Raw genomic sequence first — 24,938 nt, forward strand, 5'->3', positions numbered from 1 at the left:
GATATTTAATAGTATTCCTTTATCACTGGCCGTGCAAAGGCTATGGAGAATAGAAGGATCTTGGGAGACAATTTGTAATAAAAAATTTAAAAATGTTTTCAAATAAAATCAGCATGTCATATTAAGATGTTTTCTAAATAATATATATTTTGAAGGAGAAAATGTAATGAATATATGTAATTTAGAAGCCTTGTCTAAAGAGTTTACACAACAGAGAAGACACAAAGTCAAACCACATCCGTGAAATCACTTTTATTTTTATTTTTTTCCACATAGATGACTTCATGTCAACTACAAAAATCATGAAACGAAGAACTGATTGTGAAACTGCAAACTCAAAATCACTGGAGTGATAAACAGGTTTTCCCCCAGATGACTTAAAAAAAAAAAAATAACCAGGATACCATGAATTCATGTTTAAGTAGTAAACATGTCATATATTTAAAAATAATAAATATAGAATAGCAGTACAGAAACTAATAGCATAAACAGCATGAAGTATATTTTATTTTTAAGACAGATGAAATTTCTAGGCACAGCTTTAGGCATTAAAGAGGACACAGAGGCATAGGTTAGAGTGCGCTGCTCTGTACAAAAATACAGTCTGAATAAATTACATTGCTAGCCATACAATTAGACGTCACTTACCAGTCAGCTCATTGCATGTTTAATAATATACAGGTACATGCTAATCCATATATATCATTTATATTCAAACACATAAGTCTCTCTATATTTATGTCTTTAAAATTTACATGTTGAACTTACAAAAAGCTAAATAATTGTGCAAGAAATCGGAATGACTAGCCCTGCTGAGTATTTTATGCTATATGTGTGTGAGTATATATATGTGTGTATATCTATATCTATAGATGTAGATCTATATCCATAGATATCTATCTAGCAATGGGTTTGTGGCTAAAAATTCTGCTTAAGAACACATCTAACAAACCTAAAGCTGCAAAGACATAATGCTAATGTAGGTGAAAATTTCACTTGTGTTTATTCTGATAGACAAAATTGTATTTTAGATGAGAAGCAACAATTTTCATGTTGTACTGAGATTGTTAGTAATGAAACACTTCCAAATATTAGTGATGGTAGAAATATAGTGTAGGGCTCTTTGCTGGGAAGGGAAAAAAGTCACGTAAGAAATCTACTTTTCAATAAACTGCAAATATGTGTGCCTCAACTTACAACATATTCTGTCACTTTGAGCTTGTCATATTGACAGAGAATGAAAACTTGGTAAGACTCGAGATGTGATATTGGTTTAACAGTACACTGCATCCTCTACTAGGACCAAGAGAAGTGCCTCATTGGTGTCAGCACCAAAGTACTATTCTTTCATTATTCAGGAATAAAGAGATCTCAGAACAGAGAATGTTTAGTTACTGAAATCCCTATCCAAATATCATATTTCTCATGCTGCTCTGACAATATGCAATTAACTGCAAGACAGTCTGCCCCAGATTTTACTATTTCTCAAAAAATTGCTTCAAAAGACTCTATAATACTATCTTTCTGGAAAATTTCCACTCATAATTTCTAATGATTCTTCATAGAATCATATATTTTTATAAAGGTTTCTGTCTATGATGTATTTATTCGCTTTTGTCTATCATCGCTAAAGTAAGACTAAACCTGGTACTTCATATTTGTGATTTTATAGAAAATTCATAAGTGTGTTTTTTAGCATTTGGATAATAAAATAGGTTTTTTTTTTTTTGGCTGTTGTTTTTGGCAACCATTCTTAAGACAAGCTGAAAGAAGAACTGTGCTTTGGGAGGTAAAACAAATTATTAAATACTATCGATGTGGTCCTGCTCTTAACAGATTTTGCAATACAGTAACATAGAGCTACTTTTAAAGTAATTTTTCTAATGCTTCTTTCTGCAAGAGGGCCAAAACCAGAACGTACTGTTTTAGTGTCTTTGTTAACAAAAATAATTATTTATAACTTTTATATTAGAACTGTATATTTGATATAAAAATATGTTTATAATTAAGCTATCCAAATTTGTATATTAAACAGAATTAACACAAGTTTGCAGCATGAGATTAGTTGCAAACTTATTCGCTATTGTTAATACTTCCTTCCATTGAACAGTCAGTAAGTAATTCCCTTAACATAAATCCATCCTAAGTGTGTGCACAAATCGGTTAGCCCATCAGTTAACTTCAGAGGACCAGGTGATAACCAGATGAATTCTACTCCTCTACTGAGACATTTGGATATTTATATAAATCTATCGCTACTCCTCTTTTTTAAAAAAATGAAGACATTTAAAATACTTGCAAAAAATAGCAGCCTTCTATTTTAATGAATTTTACACAAAATGATCATCCTAATTGCTACTCTCTTTTCAACTACAGTGCTTACAGAGAATCATTAATTTTCAGATTAACACTATTTCAATTTTTATTCTTAGGCAACTCTATTGACACTTTCCAGTGAAACAGTAAAGAACATAGAGCAAAAGCTTTAAGGTACCATACTTTTGTATGGTAAATAAGTATGAATACCAATCTAAGCCTCTTAACAATGTGTACAAGGTTAGTGCTCAAACCACTTCACTAGAGTAAATATTAATTTTATGTGTAATAGGCAAATGTATGTGGAGGGGTTAGGGAACAACTAATTACCATTTATACTAATGGTTCACCTTCTATAAAAACAGTGAAGCTTGTTACATACGCACACTTGTTTGCTGCAATGTTTGGCAAATGATTTAAAGGGTACAAAAGCAACTCATGCAGATTTCTTTCTGTTTGCCCCAGGAAAAACAGAGATCCTCAATTTTTCCCCAGTCTAGATAGGGCTGAGGCACCAATTTCTAACCACATAATGAGAAGCACATGTCTCCAAGTCTTGACTCTCTTCCCAGGGAGATGCTGATTGCCAAAGCATAACCTCCCATTAAAAAGAGTGTTCCTGAAGGTGGAATGTGTACCATTAACCAGTTACATTCACAACTCCCATTAGGTGCTGAAGGGCAGTTCATTTTTCAAGGGCTCACTCAAGCAAATAACCAACTGCCAATGTAGTCATTGGGTAGGATAAGCAGGCGGTAAGGGCTCTAACAGTGGAATCCTTGTCAGCGCAAAGGAACTTCTAAATGTTGCTTATGCCAACTGCTCCCCTGCAGGCAATAGGAGATGGAGGCAAATCTCATTCCAACTAGTTTCTCACAATGGTTGCTGTCATATAGACCCTTCATTTGTCAAGAAAAACGATATGAACATATTGGAAGTTCGCAGCATTTGCCTATGTCTAATCAGCTCTCTTAATTTGTGCAGATTTCTAAAATGGATGTAAAAGCTGGTTATGATGTTGACAGCCAAAAGGCAAAAAAAGATTAAATTAACTGAGCAAACTGCTTGATGCTCCACAAGTGTTTTAGAAAATAGTAAGTTAGAAAAGATGCAGACGTAATCCTTTTGTTGGATGGTGGTGGTTGTTTTTACTTTGAGACTATTGGTTCTAGTAGTAGTCTTCATAGTTCTTAGGGTTCAGGCAATAAAGGATGGCACCCCCAAACGAAAATATAGTTGCACCCCAGGCCAGGCCATATCCCCAGTTGAACTCATGGTAAATTTTCAAGCTCACAGTTTCAATGAACTTGATTGGGTAAAGGACCAGACTGCAAACCTGTAAAACAACTGAAAAGAAAAGCAAATCAAAATTAGAAAATGTTACTTACAGCAAATAAAATAATATAAATATGTAACTGTATATGTATGAGAGTAACTTTGTAATCAAATATATATAAAAGACAAAAATTTTAAAGATGGCTTGTTCTAGATGGTATACTTTAAAATATTAATAATTTTTTTGTTTAAATACCTTTTCCCAATATATAAGAATTATCCTATTTATTAGTAAATCATTATTAGTATAGATAAAATAATTAGTGCAATATAATAATTTATATGAGCATACAAAGTAGTGATTTTCACCTTACAAATATAATTATCATTATTATTATGGCAAGTAGTACTAGTTAAACTAAATTGTGCCACTACTAAAACATGTAAGTAGCTCCTCAAGAATAGTGACCCCATCCAGGAGCGGTGGCTCACGCCTGTAAATCCAGCACTTTGGGAGGCCCAGGTGGGCGGATCATGAGGTCAGGAGTTCGAGACCAGCCTGACCAACATGGTGAAACCCCTACTAAAAATACAAAAATTAGCCCAGTGTGGTGGCGTGCACCTGTAATCCCAGCTACTCAGGAGGCTAAGGCTGGAAAATCGCTTGAATCAGGGAGGGGGAGGTTGCAGTGAGCTGAGATCATGCCACTGCACTCCAGCCTGGGTGACAGCACGAGACTCCATCTCAAAAAAAAAAAAAAAGAATAGTGGCCCCAATGCCAACTGAAACTCTTGTTATTTATTTATGCTATTAAGGAATTAGGAAATTCAAATTAATTTCTACTGATGCAACTGGTCAACCTGTGAGTGATAATGTGCTTTTGATGTTGTTGCTGCTTTGCAATACTAACTCAGCCCAATATGCCAGAAAGTCCCACCATGATGTCTTTGCTTACATTACTCTGATCCAAAGCTACTTTCATTATTTTCTTCTCATCCAATCTATGCCTCTTGTCTTTAAAAAGTGGCTTAAAAGTTATTAACAGATGATATTTTCATATCTGTTTTCCACCTACTTTCAAAAAAGAATTAAGTCTATAAAGGCAAGAGAGATAATGGTACAGGAAAACCTAGGCCAATTATGGCTACTATAACAGAGGTCAAAACTTAGCTCTTAGTCCCTGGTTAGATCCTACTTCTGTCAGGGCTAAAAGGGAAATATGATTAGTCATACCGAATAAAATAAACCAAAATAATCAGGAAGGGAATGTTTATTTTGTTTCTGTTTTGTGTTGTTTTTACTATCTAAAATAAAATGAAATTTATCTTGTGGATATGCACAAGAGATAATGTCTTCCACTTAAAATTCTTAACTTCCTATTAGATCAATTATTATGTAATTTTATTTTAATTACTTTAACTACAATTAGTTAACTACAGCTTCATTCTCTACCATAGGACAGCTTCCACCGTCAAGAAATAGACAATCTTTTTCCCTAAAAAATACAAAGTACAGTTATATTTAACAGGGGTTGGCAAACTACCAAATCTGGTCTGCTTTTTGTTTTTGAAAAAGTTTTATTGGAACACAGCCACACTCATTCATTTACGTATTTTCTATGCAACAATGGCAGAGTTGAGAAGCTGCAAAAGAAACCACACAGCTCACAAAGCCAAAAGTATTTACTTTCTTGCCCTTAACAAAAAAAGTTTGCTAACCTCTGATATATGAAATAATTTTAGGGGGTAAAATAATTTTTGTTTAATTCATCTGAAAAGAACAAAAATGTGAATAATTAAAGAAAAGGAGGGAACAAACAGACATAGTAAAACTATATACATAAATAGTTTTGATATCGCCTATATTTTTTAAAAAGAACACTAGGCTGGATAGGGTGTTTAATTAAAACGGAATTTTATGTTTTAAAATGTACTCTCATCTATTTTTAGCCCATGTAAAAGATTATTACCAGTATGATGAAGATTCCTAGAAAGTCTACATAACAGTCATCTTTCTCTCCCATAAAACTGATGAAATACAGCAAATCCATGAGGAAATGATTCCTCAAAATTTCTTTCTATAAGGTTCTGGCTAGGTGTCAAAGGACCTACCCGGAACTAGATATAAAAATACCTAACATTTCTGCCGTGTAGCACGACACCGCTCTGAGTCAGCACTTTGCCTACCATTACTACTGAGAGTGGATACACAAGTAAGTTTGTATAAGAGGATACTCTACTGATAGCCAAAATAGAAATCAGACCTTCTCAGAAAAAGTTTTGGTTGTTGTTAGGACTCAGCTGATGGCATATTATATGACCCACACTTCATCTATTTCCAGCTAGTAAGTGCTAAAATGTGCATTAATTTAAAAAAAAGCCCAGTTGGCTCCGTGCCTTTGTGAGGAAAAGGGAGCTTGCATGTTTTAAATGTCTTAAAACTAACAAGAAGTCAATTACTATCAACCATAACTACAGAGAAAAAAATTCCAAAGTTGCCAAATACATTTGAAAAAAAAAAGGCACTTCTCCTTAGGTCTCTATACTCTGGTCACTCCTCAAATCCGTACTGATCCTACCAGGATATGACTGAAACAAGAATGTGAGTTAGGTATAGTAATTCATTTACTCATTCAATAAATGCATCCATTCAATAAATATCTGAATGTTTCTAAAGTGATACAGTTTAAGGCATTATTGCTATCAAAAGAGACAAAGCTGCTACTCTCATGGGTAGTCAGTCCATTAGTAAACAAATATAGAATATAATGTCGCATATTGCTAAGAGACAAGAAATGCAAGAAAGCAGACAGGACACAGGGATGAGGGCTGCTCTTTTAGATCAATCATGAGAGAAGGCTGCTCTGAGGAGGAGATTTTGAGCATAGATCTGAATGAATTGGGGGTGCAGAACAACATAGCGGGGACTGAGCATTCACACGTGAAACACACAGGCACTGCAAAACTCATCACAGGAGCACATCTGGTGCATTGGAACAGAAGTCAGAAGGCTGTGATTGCAGTACAGGGAGCAGGGAGGGAGAAGCATGAGACATGATGGAAGAGACAGCAGGGGCCCTTCGTGGTTCATGGACAGCCTGTGAACCATAGCTGGGGTCTAGATTTTATTCTACGTGTGACAGGCAGCTAGCAGAAGAGTTTGAGCAGAGAAGTAATAACTAATCTGAATTACTCTAAAATGATTACACTGCTTCTTTTGTGAACTGACTAGTCCCTGGAGTGAGGTGTTTACCTACGCTGCTTTTAATATTCATTTCAACGTGTTTTATTTAGCAAATATTTGGCCTCCATGGTATAATATAATGATATAATTTCCCTCTAGTGGAAAAGTGGAAATACAACTCCATTAGGCTCCACTGGCATACTCTCCCGAACAGCTTTCTTAGACTTTTATTGTGTTGGAGCTCAATAAAAATTACTGTAAAACACTTCGTGCCTCTGAATTATTCGACTCCCTTTGGAATCACAGAGAAAAATGAATGTAATAGCAAAACTGAGAAAAATATAATTCTGCATTTGTAAATAATTTTCTCCATGTAATAAAATTCACAGATGTAGGTAAAAATGCCTCCTTGCCTCTCACAGATGCTGTAGAGGGAAGAAAAAAAAAACATAAAGAGTTCAGAAGTCAGGAAAATGCCATTATACTATATTTCTATTTTACTACCAATCAATGAAACAAAATAGGTATTGGATATGGTATTCTCTATGCTCTACCTCAAAGATAACATAGGTACAGTTCTGGAACATTTTAGAATCTTAAGAGATTTGGGGTTCATTTTATGCCCCCTGCACTTTTTTGAAAACAGGCAATGAAACCACTAACCATGAAATTGTGTGGACCAGAAGCATGACAGGAATGTAGACCTAACTAATTCTTGTGTTTTATTCTAGTTTTAAGGGGATATTTTTCAGTGTTTTCAATATTAAAATATTCAAAGCATTGATAGTGAAATATTCAATATTTTCTTCTAAGGAGGACATTTCAGTATTTTGACAAACATATATTGGGTGCCTACTGTGTGCTAGATGAAGGGGATAAGATAGATAAGACATGGCCCTCGCCCTTTGATGATTCATACTCTGATGGTGAAGACAGGCACACAAGTAATTACAAGTCAACGCACTCAACAGCAATAGTGGAGGCATGCATGTTTGTTTATAATACGTTCAACACACATTTACTGAGCTCAAACATTGTGCCAAGTACTGATTCAGCTTAGAGAAAGAAAGGAGGGCTTCGGAGGGACATCATTTGAAATCATTTGAATTGGTTCTTTTTTTTTTCTTTCACATCTTCTTTTTTTAAATTTTATTATTATTATACTTTAAGTTTTAGGGTACATGTGCACAACGTGCAGAATTGGTTCTTAAAGGATGGACGAAAGTTGGTCAGAAGAGGCAGAGGAAAGAAAAGACCTCTAGGAAGACGAAGCAGATTATATAGTGCTTATAGCTATAAGAGAGTATGGCTAGAAGCAATTCGCATGGGTAAAATGAAGGGCGCATGCACAAGGCTGTTTAGTTCATACTATAATACCATAGTGTTTCATAAAGTAATAAACTTTTGTTTCTCTAGGGAGACCATCTGAGAGGTTATTGTAATTGTATATGCGGTTGGTGTCCTATCCATATATTTTTATCTTCACCACTTCAGTACATGCTAGCCTGACTTCCAATTGCCAGCACCTGCATTTCTTTGCCTGAGTTACCTCTGGCCACTAAAGCTACTTTAGCTGCCTATGGGGCAGGCCAGGTCCAGAAAATTAACACTGCTCTCCCTTGATTATAACCGACATTTCTCAACCAATGACTCTCCAAATTTGGTGCATTAATACTCCAGCTCCGTAGTCCTCCGAATGAGATAATTCTCGAGGTGCGTGTTCTACACCGGTTTTTAAAGCTTCCCCAAGAAGATTAAGCTCCAGCTGCTTTGAGTGACAACTGGCTTGATAATGTAACCTTTTAATGGCTGCTTTCCCATCCCTGTCTCATTTTCCATACTCCTTATCATATCCCTTCTTTTACCTTGCAAATAAAGTATATGCACTTGATTTCTTGTCTCAGGGTTTGCTTCTGAGGAAATCAAAGGGACAAGTGACAAGACCAGATGTTTATTTCACAAGGAGACCTCACTGCTGTATCCAAGACAGATTACATGGGGAAGAGATTAGAGAAGGACAGGCCCCTAGAAGGTCATTCAGTGTGTGGGGACCTGTAGGCAGTGATGACTGGGGTGTCATCAGTGGGAAAGAAAAGTCAGGGAAGCTAAAGAAAGACTAAAAGAAAGAACTGAAAAACTAGATACTCAACAAGGCAAAAGAAAGGAGTCACATAAACATCTTAAAACAGTCAGATATTGCCATAGAAAAACAAAACAAAGTAGGGGAAGACCAAATTTGGGGACTGAGACTTTCCATTTAGGGAAAAGTTGTGGCCTCGACTGAGGCAATAATGATGGTGTATGAAAAAAAGGTATAAAATTAGGAGATCATTTAAAGGCAAAGGTTGATAGGCCCTAACAGCCAGGTCAGTCCCTAAATATAAAATTGACATAAAAGAAACAATAATTTGGAGAATAAAAAGCATTTGCCAGTGAAAGGTTAATATAAAGGTATCAATTTCTTTTCTTTTTAAAATTTAATTCGTAACTACTAGTGGCAGCAGTATGAAATTAATTATTGGGAAGTGATACTGTAAATTTTTCTAGCCAAAATGTAGTTTGATAACGGTACAGAGAAATTAACATGCAATCTAAATATTGTGAATAGAAGAACTCTCTTTCAGTTTGAAATCTAAACTGGACACTGATTTTTCTACCAAAATCTAGACTTCAAATGGTTCCAGCTATCTCACTGTGACTTATAGAATGGTGATCAGAGATGGAAATCAGCTGCAGGACCCTGAAAAAAAAACACACCTTTCTATAAAAACAATCCTTATAGGAGGCTTTCTGCAGATACAACATAAAGGAATCATCCTTAATAACATAATAAATGGGGATTCTGTATGTAAAATCAAATTATAAAAGAGAATTTTCTGCAATTTGTATTAAAGGCCTTGGAAAGAAAGAAAACACTCATCCTACATGCCTGTGGGACGTACAAATGACCTGAGGATAGTTCAAAACCAGACAATAAAAGAAGAGAACCTGGCAAGAGGCAGTCCCTCTAATTGCACCAAGTCTTTAGTGAGAACTGGACGCCAGTTATCAGAATCACATCATATATTACCTATCACTGCCAGTTACACAAAAAGAAATATGCTGTAGTCAACTGTACTGGAAATGTGCACAACTTTCATTATGTGCTGTGGTTCAGTCATGCTGCATCGATCAGTTTGCGGTCTTCATGACATCTCAAGGTACTGAATGCCTTCAGGTGTTGCTCCCGAGAAACGGAGTAACTGGAGTTACAGGATGGACTCCAACTGTAGTGCACAGTTGGCAACTGAATTCAAAATCAAGGCTGATTCTGCACTGATTTTTCCAATATGTGATATGCACTGAAGTAAAGGTAACTGGGGAATCCTCATTTGGGCTTTCAAGTCAGATAGGTATCCTGAATTTAAACCCTAGATGTACAACTTACTAGTTAAAATGACCCTAGGAAATTACTTAACTTTTCTGAACCTGTTTCTTCATTGATAATATGGAGAAAATAAATATCTAACTTTAGGATTGTTATATCAGAGACAGTGTATGTTAAGTGTCTAGCACTGTGGCACATGACGGGTGCTTAATTAATCATTCTTATCAGCATTATTATTATAAAAATATCTAATTCTGAAGTCTAGATTTCTAGGACTGGTGAGAAAGAGAGTTGTGGAAAAAAGGACAGTGTTTTAGATGGGCTACAGCAATGGCTAGCTCTTAGCTATTCTAGCAACTATTCAAGAAGGTAATAAGCCCACCCTAAATAAAAGACCTCAGAGAAAAAAAAAGAAGACAAAATCTTTATAATCTGTTTGGCTGTCTTTATGAGACTTAATTGTCAGTTTTCAGTAAAAACCCTTAGAGTATATTTTATAACACCAAGACTGTCTACTTGTATAGTGTAAGTGCCTAACATATTTATTAAATAAATAAAAACATAAATATATGAAAATACATCCTTTTGATACTTATTACTTTTTTGAGCTCTTTTGGTCTTAGCTTTGTAGTCATGTGAAACTAGCTGCTTCCTAAGACCCCAAAAGAGAAATGGCTTTAAAAAAAAAACCCTTAATTACAGTTACTTATTTGTTTACATGCCTGTTTTACCCCACCAGATTATGAGCTAAATGCCTTAGTCATTTTTATATCATTCCTTGAAAAACTATTTATTGAGTGTATATGAGTACCAGGCATAGCACACGGTACTAAATCAAATAAGTGTGAAGTCTCGGATAGAGATGTTTCCAAGCGGTAGTAGTAATGTGTCTGTTTTGATTTTATGTACTGCACATGTCTCGGCAGAAAAAAAAACTTTTATTTTTTTTTTCCTTGAGACAGAGTCTTACTCTGTTGCCAAGGCTGGAGTGCAATGGTGTGCTGTCGGCTCACTGTAGCCTCGAGCTCCCAGACTCAAGTGATTCTCCCATCTCAGCATCCCGAATAACTGGGACTAAGACTTCAAAATATTTTTTGAAATCGTGCTTTCTACTCTATTAGTGAGTATCTGCGGTGATACTGTGGCCAGTTTTATAGGTGTCTAATACTCTGTTTAGCCTGTAATAGGCACCTAAGAAATAGTTGCATAAATAAGTGAGGAAGTCAGTGGTTAATGAACCACTAGATTAAGATTCAGAAGCCTCCCAGGCCCAGGTCTGCCAGTAGCTACTACGCGATCTTGAGCAAGTCACTTAAAGATTTGAATTAGATGTACTTCTGGATTCCTTCGGCCCTTTGGACCTTCGTTTTTATGACACCCCCAATTCTGACCAGCCTTCATGGGTATAAGAAAATGAACACAAACAGTAGGGGGCAGCAGAACACTTCTGTTTTGTATTTTTAGCTCAAACTACCCTTTAAATCCTGAGAAATTTAATCTATTCCAATCTTGAAACAGCTTTTAAAAATCCATCTAACAGCCTAGATGGTTTTGTCAGTGTCTTCATTATTGATAGTCACAGAAGCTTACTTTGCAGTCTTCAAATCAGATATGACTGACAGGGCAAATTGAAGGCACCACAGAATATTGCAGTTTTGAGTCAAAAAGAACAATATATTCAAAGGTATTTTTATAAATGAAAATTAAAGCTCACATCAAATCATGTATTGAATCATGTATTGGGCTTTTAGTCTGCAAGCCCCTTTTCTAAACAGTCCCCCGTCTTTTCATTTCATTGGTTGATATTTTAATGCAAGCTGTGCTTCATAGAATGATGGTTGATAAATTAATTAACATACAATTGACTTCATATAATTGACTTGTCTAATGGTTGGAGTCACACATCACACATTTTCAGGATAACTATGTTTATTTTTAAAGAGATATACATCTTTAAGGGTAAACATTTTGGAATTTGTTTTCAGTTCCTTATCAGAAAAAATAATGCTGCCTTAAGATCACCAGGGGAGCAGTGAAAAAGGGGAAAAAACTGGATGTAAAAAAAGACTGCTAGTAAATACACCTGCTACAATTCCTAAGGTAATAGCCCTGTCAGGCAGTATTATTTATTCATGCTTTAGTCAGAGGTTTAGAAGCTGCCATTGTGCTCTGTGAAATGCTTAACACACTGAAAACTGATAATCTGATAAACCTTTAGCCAAGTTACCTTAAAAATATAGTGTCTCTCAATTTTTATGTAATGCGGCAAACACATACCTCTTCTGCATAAGAAAGGAGGATGGTAGAAACTTTCATGAAACTTTAATACTCATTTGAAAGTAATGAATCTGTTTACCTGCTGCAAAAAGCATGACCGCAACAGGTCTATAGAAACGCCTTCGAGATCCCACGCAGATAGAAATCAAACCCACCAGGAATGCAATGAGAATGATGGCAGCGCCGCCCAGGAGTAAAGCCAGAGTAGCAATCTGCCAATCTGGAAAGAAAAAAGAAATGGTTTTTGAGTAGTAAGACCTCAAAGAATCAACAGAACTATGTTCAGCAGCCTTCACCTTGCAGTGGCTCAACAGATGTGATTTTACTGCATGCTAAGCATCCTTTGGGGTGTGAAATGTTTTGCAACAAAAATGAATAGGAAATGTCCTTATTCAGAAAAGTCTCCTATGCTAAACTCAGCAGAGTTTTTAGACCAGGGGTTTGCTAGGATTTTCTTCCAAGGACTCTATTACGCATTCATGTTAAATCAAGTGTCCCCTCCATGACCTATTTTCAATATTATTATGATTTAAATTTTTATTGAGCAATAAAGTTCACAGATCTTAAGTATAGAAAGTAGAGAAGCTGATGAATTTTTATAGATATTTATACACCATCCAGATTAAAATACAGGACATTTCTATCACCCAGATTGTTCTCTTGCGCCCCTTCCCAGTCAATAATGACACTCCCACCTGGGCTACTGAGGACATCCGTCACCACAGATTGAGTTTTGCCTATTCTTAAACTTCATATAAAAGGTATAAACTATTTTGTGTCTGGCTTTTAAGTTTCTCATATTCATCCACGCTGTTGCATGTGACAGTAGTATATTCTTTCTTTTATTGCTATTTCTTGGAAAGCCTTCCTTAACCATATAAAAATCTCCAAAGTTTTTATTTGTCCCTCCTCCACTCCCTCTAAAACAACTCCCCATCAAATTAGCATCAGGAATATTGTTTTTTTTTTTCCGCTTCTTTTTTCTTTGATTCTAATCTCACTGTTGTATTTACCATCACGGGTGTGGTTTCTAAAATTAAGTATTCCCAGGGAGCCAGAATGGACTCTGAATGGCTGCTCGGCCCCTTCATTCATACACGGAAAGAGTAAGCATATATTGGCCACTTACTATGTGCAGGCCTCTGTTCACAGATACTTCCCAAGAGTTTCTCACACTGTTAGCGACACATAAACCTTACTGAAATGCATTCATTTCTTATAAAACAAAAATGTAGAAATAGTATGATGAAAAACTGGCCCATTTTCCATTCATAAGAATGGTAAAATATTCTCTCAGAAGAGACAAAGTGAATCTATGAAAGTACTATACAGGTTGGGAAACATCATATAAAACAATACTATGGAGAGCAGCAGTTGTTTAAAAGCCCCAAGCGCCTCTTCTGGCCCTCAGTTTAATGTAAGTGCAGAAAATGCAAATGGATTTTATTCTATCATTAAATTGCAATGGATTCTATCCTAAGTCCAGAAGTCATGATATTTTGATGCTTCCCTCTGAAATTATCCCCCCAGAAAGCTTCCAAAATGCACTCTTTGTTACGGTAGGATAAACGATGAGCAGAGGAATTGCCAATACCCTAAGATTTTCTTTTATTTATATTTGTATATCCCTGCCTCAAGCATCCTCTTCCACATCTTCTCCTCCTACGAAATTATGGAAGCTTCACAGGCTCTCAACTAGAACTTGCACTGCAATCAAGAAACAAACAAACAAGGGGAAAATAGAACAAATCCAAACTTCTTAAAATATAAAGATGAGTCACAACAAAGTGGAGAGCATCTTTTTAATGCCATCTATTTGTAACAAAGCCATACAACTTCAAACAAAAGTATATCTGGCTTTTAACAAGAAGTTAAAAGGATAGCCATACTGGGCTTTTTTATTCCATAACAGCATGTAGCTTTGAATTAAAAAGCCAAAAAAAAAATAGTCCTTACATTTGAAGTCTCTAAATTTCTTGGGGAAAGTTTACACAAGTGCACAATTATATTGCACTTTGGCATGATGGAAATCCTTCTAAAAACAGATGTGTAAATTGAAATTTCTGAATTAAAAAAACAAAGTTTAATTATACAAAAGTGTACAATGAAAAAAATAAAATCCATCCATCCATCCATCCATCCATCCATCCATCCATCCATCCATCCAATTCCTGGAGAGTTTGATTAAGAAAGCCTATGCTGAATATGTTCTAGTTGGTCTATTACTTTTATAGAATGATTATTACTGTTAGCAACTTTCCCTAACTTATTTTACATAAGTAAAAACTTTAAAGCATTGGCTTCATTTAAATTGAAATGTAACTAAATATCTAACCATACAAAATACCTTAAAATGAAAGTGCAATAGATTGCTTTTTCCTGATAAGCTCTTTCACATAGCTCAATGTGAAAAAAAATGCCACACATTTGACTCTTCACTTTCAGCCGTAATTCAAACAGGAATTAATTTTGATCACTTTTCTCTATCTTAAATATCCTCAAAAAAATGGCTAAAATACACATGTTATTTTGCATTTTGTAAACACAGACTAAGGTAGAAAATGATAAGCAAACTTTCCATATAAAGGGCCAGATGAGAAATATTTTTGGATTTACGATTTATGGTCTCTGTTGTACCCATTCAACTCTGCACGGTAGCGTGAAAGTAGCCACCGACTATGTGTAAACAAGCTGGCTGTGCCCCAATAAAACTTATTTATTTATTTTTTTGAGACACAGTCTCACTCTGTCACCCAGGCTGGTGTGCAGTGGCACGATCTCGGCTCACTGCAACCTCTGTCTCCCGGGTTCAAGTGATTCTCATGCCTCAGCCTCTCAAGTAGCAGGGATTACAGGCATGCGCCACCACGCCCAGTTAATTTTTGTATTTTTAGTAGAAACCAGGTTTCACCACGTTGGCCAGGCTGGTCTCAAACTCCTGACTTCAAGTGATCCACCTGCCTCGGCCTCCCAAAGTGCTGGGATTACAGGTGTGAGCCACTGCGCCCGGCCCCAATAAAACTTAATCTACAAAAACAGGTGGTGGGTTGGTTTGGACTCCATGGCTGAGCTGCTGTTTGCTAACCACTATACTTTATATAGCATTTCAAGTGTTGAACTTTTTTCTAGGTAAAGATCTTTTAAACTACAAAACACACAATGAAGTTAATTTAATAAATGAATAATACAGGAGTGCAAAGTGATGCTTAACCAATATAGCGACAGAAAATTCCAAAAAATTCCTAATCGCATATTGTTACATTTCCTCAATATAGCAATTCTTCATTTCATTTGGAAAACCAGTAAAATGCTACAGTAGAAAGCACCAGGAGAATAAAAGTAAAAGGGACTAGAACCTAATTAGAAAAAGAACGTCCTATAGTATAGGAAATACTTCTAAAAAGTAGATAAACATAACCAGTTCTGGATTTTCTTCTAAAAGTCCTATGTTTATTTTCAGCACTGAGGTTTTGGCTAATGACAAAGTTACCCTAGATGTAAAGTCAACAAGGAGAATCATCAGCATTACCACTGTTGTGATATTTCTACCTTTCCTTTGGTCCACAACCAGAGATATGCCTGCTCAAACAGAAAAGCCATTTTATTTTCCAAAAGAAACTAGAAATGGGCCATGACTGCCACTGTTCTGGCCAAAACCTGGGACTTAGACTGGATTATTGAGACTATATCCCTGACGAATGGTGCCAAGTTTTAGAATTGTTGTCATTATATCCATTTGGAATGATTCACTCAGGCCGGTTGCCCAGAACCAAAACTTTAAATTGCTGATCAGTTTAACCTCAATCAGGAAGCTGAAAAAGTGGTTCGATATGGCTATCATAACTCAAGGAGGTCTGAGGTGCATTTCAAGGTTCAGTGTGGGTACTTTGGAGCTGCAAACAGGGCCTGTGGCATCATATCTCTTTCAGTAAACAACTAGAATCCATTGTCCAAATAATAGTGCCAGCCTAAGAGGTGAACTAAAATCAAGGACTATGTAAATCAGCCAGTTACCATTTCCCTCTCTCACTGAACAAAGACTAAGATATGAGGAGTAAAAAAAGTGAAAAATATTTTATAGACACCTACTAATGGCCATTAAAATAATAGGCTGGGCTTTATATTGACACAGTTAGACAGATATTTACTTACCATCCGAAGTCCAATACTAGATTTAGCAAGAATATATACATAAGACTTGGACAATTTTACAGTAATATTATAAGAGACCGGAAAACTTGTTCTACCCTGACTTTTCCACCAAAAGATTTGCATGCCACAAACACTTGCTAACCTACACTCAGTGTATGCAAAACAAATTAAAATTTCATAAAATTCCCTGTTTCCAGCACCATTTTTTCAAAAAAGTCATGCATTTTAAGTTTTCACAATCAGTTAATTTCTATATCAGTCTTAGTTGTCCAATTATAGCCTTCACGGTATTTAGTCAGATGAGGTGTTAAGAGTCTGTAAAGATTTATTACTCCACATTAGTTTTCTACCTTTCTATAAATAATATACCAATACTATAGTGGAACAGTAAACATAAACCAGACCTGCAGAACATCAATGACCATGGTACTGTTTTACAAATTGCAGTGCTCTGCACAATTAAAATGGGCCATTGTTCAATGTCAGGCCAGCTGATTGGAAATCTGAGTTTGGTTTCTGAGACCACAGAGAACAGGTGATAATCAGTTTTGAGGAAATAACATACATCCTTGGTTGATAAATTGGTGAGGGCTCGAATGGGATAGGAGGCATGTTTTGGATCTGAAAACCAAACCTGAAATGAGGCTGCCAGGTTACGTGTCAGGTTCTCTCAACAGAATTTTGGCAAAATTGACACAGTGACACACTGAGGGCATTCAAACTGCACCTAAAGAAGTGGAGGCTCAAGATAAGTGTATGCTTCTCTACTAGTGTTTTCTATAACAGGAAAAAAAAGTAAAAAGAAAAAAAAAAACTCCAGGAAAATATATACACATAATGTTATATTCCCCTTGCAGTTACAGGCTAAAAATAGGGCAGTCCCTATACTACACCATCAAGTTTAACATTAAGATGCAACTCAGGAACTGATTTCAGGTCCTCTTTCAAGGTATTTTTATTAGCTGGCATCAGAGTTTCCAATGTCTATAAATGGTTTAGTATTCTGCAGAATTGTGCTGACTTATTTTAGCAGTGTAACATATGAGACCGGTCTGAAATCGCCACTGCATTATGAAAATTCTACGGACCACATTATAATTGTCCAATTGGAGAATTATCATTCCCTTAGGGAATTCACGATCAAAAGTCACTTCCAATTTTCAGAAAAGACAAAATTTTAACAAAGATACGTTTTCCATATTTTTAAGCCAAGGGCAATGCACAAAACCAGTTCCTACAGCTTTCTGCCTCCACTCACCTCATTTAAAAACCTTTCACTTGTCAAACACTGGCTAATTTATTTACCTCTGTAGCTGTTGGTTATATGCTGAGATTCATTCTACTGTGTGTAAATCCCTGAGCACATAATGGCTATTTCCTTTAGAAAATTAGATATAATTAAAAAGCAATGGAAAAACAAGTTTTTAACCTTATATACAGAAGTCCTACTGCTTAGGTGGGTAGTATTTCCCTCAATGTATTCTGTTGTTTTTATGGATGATTCTCACTTTTCTATAATTCTCATCACAAATTAAAACACTGATTTTTAAATCACGTTCACATTTGTCAGACTGGCACTTGTATTTTCATTTTTGAACCCCTCCAAAAGGAAATTATATTAACTAAAATGATATCTATAACTGCAATAAAGTAATTCACTAGACAACTTATAACAGTGATTTTTACCTATCATCTTGAATTACAAGTTGTATACAAATTCTTCCTAATTCACCCAAACAAACTGGATTATTTTCACTCATTCCCAGCAAACATTCAGCTTTTCTAAATACTTGTATTCATTTGTAGGACATATTTATAGCAAAACATTTAAATTACATTGTTGAGAACATAGTTAAGTTAGTATTGCCAATCCCATTCTATCATCAGGAACTGGAAATAGTGGGATGGTTTAGTACTAAAGGAAAAAAAAAAGCTCAGATACAGAAGAATATTTCAAACTCACAATCCCTAAATTATCCATCTATACACCAAAGACTATGTCTTTTTCCCAACTAGGTCACTTTGTCAGAAATTATGGCATTTAATTATTTTCACCAAATGCAACTAAAGAATTTATCTTAATATTAACGCTATGCATTTCTGAGTTTGGATAGGAAGGCTGTATCCTCATATACAAAGAACGGAATGCTATTTTGTGTAGAACTATAAACTTAGCGTGACTACTTCTAAAGGTATCAAATGATCTACTTAACTTTTAAAAGTTAGTCTGCATGTGGCTAATGAAGTGGAAAACTGAAACCATTACTGAGGCAGTTTAAATCTTGGTTTATTGGCTAAGTTGCATTCTGACCTAAATTTGTCAATACTGCATTAATTTTCCACCACTCTGTGATGTAGACACAAAGAAAGGCAGCCAAATGAATTCTGATTCTAATTTCAATAATTAAAATGACCACTTCTTTTATTAAAACAACTGATATCAAAACTACAATTTTTCATGTGCAAAGAAATATTTCTTTGTATATGAGGATACTGCCTTTCTATCCAATTTAAGGCAAGTAATTATTTGTATTTTATACAGTTACAATATAAATACTATGTGTGTTGTGACACACAAAGCAAAATAGATGTTTGCAAAAGCAACTGTGTTAGATATCCATAGTAGTAATCAGGTTGGCAACAATTTGATTTCGAATACTACTCTTTAGGCCCATTCACAGATAAAGACTGCCTCCAAAGTACAGTGCTAACCTGATTTTAAACTACAGACATAAATGACCCCAGGTAACCATCCAAACAGATGATGCAATAACTCTAATGACCAAAATGCGTGTTAATTTTGCCAAATTTTGGAAAATCCTGGTTGTCCAAAATGCCAGATGGGTTACTAGTGTTTAACAATGACAATTTCATTCAAGATCTTGGAGTTGTTTTATGTTGATGTTAGAAAAAAACACATATTTTTTATTTTTAACAAATAATGGAACATTTTAGCTGCTTCATAGAATTCTGTCTTAGACAATTCAGTGGAAATGTAATTAATAATCTAAACACAATAACATATGGTGTTTTTTCCTCAAATAAAACCATTTGAATACAGTATTTAGCAAAGAGCCTTGCTGTTAAGGCAAATTCCAGTATTTGGACAAAAAGAAAGACACTATCACCCCTAATGATTGCTGTTTCTTACCATGCACCGTCTTTGAAAGCTTTCATTAGCATTTGATGGTAACTAGTGTTACCTAACAGGTACTGGTATTTTTCAACAATAATTTCTAATCATGGTATTTCTACAAAGTTGTGATGACTTTGGTATTTTGAACATTGTTCTTTTTTCACTCTTTGAATAAAAACCTAATTAGGTTACAACTTGGAAAACTTGATTATTTTGAAAAGCACAAAGAAAACCTACTACTCCGGGATTAGGAGTGGGTGAAACTTCCTCTAAGCAACTAAAGTTACTGTAATGGGTTTAGGGGAGCTAAGAATAATCAAAGAGTAGAATGAAGAAAGCCAGACAGCCACCCACGATCAGTATTAAGATACCCCTTTAGTAAATATGGAGGAATAAAATTGGCAAAGCTAGTATTCCCACCAGCTCCTTCTTAATGCCCCGCTGCAGAAATAGAACCTTTGTTTCCTCCTTCATAGCACTTTGCACATTTATTTAATTACTAATAATTTGTTTAAAAGACACCATTTGTTTCACTCATCATTTTATTCTCACTACCTTCCACAATGCCTGGAACACAGACTAACTGGCTGACTTTGTATCAGAATAATGTCTACCCTCTGCTAGAAAATCAATGACTATGTTTCAATGAAGTTAACTCATTGAGTACATGTGAGAAGATGGGAAAATAGAGAGAAGCATTTGAATGTACCTCCCTTTAAGTTACCTAGAGGAGCTAAGAATAGATTCTAGGCTTCATTCACAGAGCATCATGACAGCATTCCGGTGAATATTTGGTTTAGGGACCTTAAACATGATGGCAATAAAATCTTCTTTGATGAAAGTTTGAGTTCTTTTGTGTCTGTCCCTTTTTATGTACAGAGAATAAGTAATTCAGGGGTCTCAACTTCTATTTTTTTAACATTGTTTTGCCTAATAAACATACATTTTGAACAGAAAGTATAAATATGTGATCTCTTGAAACACGGCTCATTAAAATATCATTTTAAACCTCCTAACAGTCAACAAGCTGATAGAGACAAAGGTGATTTAGATATTTTTTCCCAGTTCTTTGGAAGACCATGGATGTTTTGTTGTACATTTTTTAAGTGAGAGTCTTTGGTGTCCACGATTAGAATAGAAAATTGATGATCTACAAGCGTCCCCAAATCACACACAAACTTAGGAGTAAAAACGTTAAGGAAAGGTGTCCTTGTCTAATTTTCAAGGGAGGTGAACCAGTAGTTTGAAAAGATTAGTAATATTTAACTGTCAGTGCCCTTAATGTGTGAGGCTGAAATTCTGCTGGAAGAAAATTCAATCTTTTTTGATAAATTAATACATATTTTTAATAAAGGCAGAATGCAATTAAGTTGTTGAATGAAAATTAATATTCATTTAATCAATTTAAGAAACTTACATGGCTGACTTCCACATAATTTGGAAATTCTTTTTCAACCTAAAATTAAGCTATTGTTAGCCAAGCCGAGAGCCAAATCAGGAAGGCAATCCTATTTGCAACTGCCACAAAAAAAATAAAATATCTAGGAATGCAGCCAACCAGGGAGGAGAAAGATCTACAGGGATAATTATAAAACACTGCTCAAAGAAAGCACAGAAGACATAAACAAATGGGAAAACATTCCATGCTCATGGATAGGAAGAATCAATAGCATTAACATGGCCATACTGCCCAAAGGAATTTACAGATTCAATGCTATTCCTATCAAACTACCTATGGCATTCTTCACAGAACTAGAAAACCTATTTTCAAATTCATGTGGAACCAAAAAAAGAGCCCAAATAGCAAAGGCAATCCTAAACAAAAAGAACAAAGTTGGTGGCATCACATTACCTGACTTCAAACTATACAACAGGGCTACAGTAACTAAAACAGCATGGTACTAGTAGTACAAAAACAGGCATATAGACCAATGAAACAGAATAGAGAGCCCAGAAATAAGGCTGCACACCTACAACCATGTGATCTTTGACAAAATTGACAAAAACAAGCAATGGAGAAAAGACTCTCTATTCAACAAATGATGCTGGGATAACTGGCTAGGCATATAGAGAAGATTGACCCCTTTCTTACACCACATACAAAATCAATTCAAGGTGGGTTAAAGATTTAAATGTAAAACCCAAAACCATAAACTATAAACTACGCTGTCAACCCTATAAGACAAGGTAGGCAATACCATCCTGGACATAGGAACGGGCAAAGATTTCATAAGAAAGTCACCAAAAGCAATTGCAACAAAATCAATAATTGAAAAATTGGATCAATTAAAGTTAAGAGCTTCTGCACAGCAAATGAAACTATCAACAGAGTACACAACCTACAGAATGAGATAAAATATTTGCAAGCTATGCATCTGACAAAGATCTAATAGCCAGCATCCATAAAGAACTTAAACGAATTTACAAGAGAAAAAGAAACAACCCCATTAAGAACAGGCAAATGACATGAACAGACGCTTTTCAAAAGAAGACATACATGTGTCCAACAAGCATATGAATCAAAAGCTCAATATCACTGATCATTAGAGAAATCCAAATCAAAACCACAATGAGATACCATCTCACATCGGTCACAATGGCTTCTATTAAAAAGTCAAAAAATAGCAGATGCTGGCAAGGTTTGGGAGAAAAGGGAACACTTATACACAGTTATTGGGAGTGTATATTAGTTTAACCATTATGGAAAGCAGTATGGCGATTTCTCAAAGACCTAAAAAAAGAACTACCATTCAACCCAGTAATCCCATTACTGGGTATATACCAAAAGAACAGAAATTGTTCTACCATAAAGACACATGCAGGAGAATGTTCTTTGCAGCACAACTCACAATAGCAGACTTGGAATCAATTTAAATATCCATCATTGACAGATGGGATGAAGAAAGTGTAGTGCATATACACCATGGAATACTATGCAGCCAGAAAAAAAACCGAGGTCATGCATATTGTGGGAACATGGAAGGAGCTGGAGGCTATTATCCTTAGCACACTAACGTAGGAACAGAAAACCAAATACAGCATGTTCTCACTTATAAGTGGGAGCTAAATCATGAGAACTCATGAACACGAAGAAGGGAATAACAGACACTGGGGTCTACCTGAGGGATGAGGATGGGAGGAGGGAGAGGATCAGGAAAAATAATAACTATTGGGTACTAGGTTTAATACCTGTGTGACGAAATAATCTGTAGAAGAAACCCCGGTGACATGAGTTTACCTATATAACAAACCTGCACATGTACCCCGAACCTAAAATGAAAGTTAAAAAAAAATTAAGCTTTTTCAATTTTTTTTTGATATGGAATCTTGCTCTGCTGCCCAGGCTGGAGTGCAGTGGCATGATCTCGGCTCACTGCAACCTCTGCCTCCCAGGTTCAAACGATTCTCCTGCCTCAGCCTCCCAAGTAGCTGGGACTACAGGCGCCCACAACCATGCCCAGCCAATTTTTTGTATTTTCAGTAGAGACAGGGTTTCACCATGTTGGTCAGGCTGTTCTCGAACTCCTGACCTCATGATTCACCCACCTCGGCCTCCTAAAGTGCTGAGATTACAGGCGTGAGCCACTGCGCCTGGCCCCCAAGCCGTTGTTTTAACGTACCCAATCATGGAGAAACTTAAAGTAGAAGTGTTTATTTTTAAGCACTAGTCATGGTTAAAATGTACATTTGATGGTAATAAACATCTGAAATGTACTTACCAACACATATAATCCTATTTTCAGACTTTAATTCTATGTGAAATCAAATCATGGATGATAAATAATCTTATAAAAAGTGGGCAGCTATTTCACATGCAGTCCTTCACCTCTTCATCCAAGTTTCCATACATGACATCATTCAACAATCCTTCAAACACCAAGTGACAGTTATCTACAATATTACAGAACATTTTAAAAACCAACCCTCCAAAAATACTATGGCAAAATGTACCCTCTCTACTGAGTGTTTAACATTGTATCCTTCCTCATTTTCCTTAATCATGTATTAAATGTGATTAGACTGGATTATGTTAAAAATCTTGTCTATTTTACACTTTACAACTCTATGATTCAATACATGGGCAGTAGTCAAGAGAAGAGTTATGTTATTAAAACAAAGGAAAAGGAAACAAACAAAAAATAACTCTAACTCCAACACTTCTCTAGCACTATAAAACTTGGCTCCTGTCTGGAATTTTAATGTTTTAGTGTTCACGTACCAAGCATATCATCAGATGCATTCATAACTTCCTAAAAAAAGAATAAAATTTTATCATACAACATAAAGTAGCAAATTACATTCCAGATTCATAATCAGTTTGAGCCTTGGTTGTCTGAGACTAAACCAAAGATTTTGGAAGGTTTTATATGTATCTATCTGTTTGTGGAAAAGTTAGGTTCTTGAGTTCATTCCATCTCATATCCAAAGTACAAGTAACCAGTCATTAAAGCCATATGCTGGCTGAGGGAAGGTTTTGTCCCAGTCAGACATTATTTATATAATCAATTCAAAGTTCTTAAGTACAGAAGCTACAAAGCAAAGACAAACTGGTTGGCTGTTTGTTGTTGTTGTACTTCAAAGGCAATAAAGCATGCAGATTTGCAGTTAGACTCAGTGTCAGACTGTATGCTCCAAACATGGCCCAACAGCAGCTCCTATCCCACATTCTCTTCTACAACGTGACCTTGCCACTGCTCCATCAAAAGGTGGCATTCAGTTCTCCTTCCCTTAAATCCAAGCTGGCCATATGGCTCCTTTGTAACCAACTGAATGTGGTAGAAGAGATGTGTGATTTCTCAGCCTAGTTCAGAGAGAGTCTGGCTCTCTTATGACTCTTGCCCTGTGGGGCCCACTCAATTTGTAAGAATTCCAATATCCTAAGACCACAATGCTAGAAAGGCCACCTGTAGGCATTCCAGGGTCACAGCTTTGCCCAGTATCTCACAGCGTTCCCCATCAAGGTGCCAAACCTGCGAGCGAAATCATTTGGAAAATGACCCTACAGTTCCAGACGTCCTGGTTCCTAGCCATTCAAGTTATCTTCCGCAAGGGCTCCAGACATCCATCCTCATTATGTCCTATCTGAATTCCTGACCCACAGAATTCATGAGTATAATAAAATGGCTATTTTACACGACTAACTTTTGTTATGGTTAGTTTCCCAGCATTAGCAACTGGAATACTCTTGGTAAGAATCTGTCTTTACCACCGGTTAATTGAGACCTTGGTAA

The 24,938-nt window shown here is 35.8% G+C and overlaps 1 protein-coding gene across 1 annotated transcript in view; it reads right to left on the reverse strand.

Moving 5' to 3' along the window:
• Positions 1 to 237: 237 nt before the first annotated feature.
• The window catches only part of TMEM47 (transmembrane protein 47), a 30,351-nt gene continuing 5,650 nt past the window's right edge, over positions 238 to 24,938 (reverse strand). Inside the window, exons 2-3 of the mRNA XM_032756708.2 lie at positions 12,499 to 12,639; positions 238 to 3,663 (exon numbers count right to left, since the gene is read on the reverse strand). Coding sequence (XP_032612599.1) covers positions 3,485 to 3,663; positions 12,499 to 12,639 — 320 coding nt within the window. The 3' untranslated portion in view covers positions 238 to 3,484. The remainder of the gene's footprint in view (positions 3,664 to 12,498; positions 12,640 to 24,938) is intronic.

This window comes from Hylobates moloch, unplaced genomic scaffold, assembly GCF_009828535.3.
Source record: "Hylobates moloch isolate HMO894 unplaced genomic scaffold, HMol_V3 SCAFFOLD_7, whole genome shotgun sequence".
NCBI lineage: Eukaryota > Metazoa > Chordata > Mammalia > Primates > Hylobatidae > Hylobates > Hylobates moloch.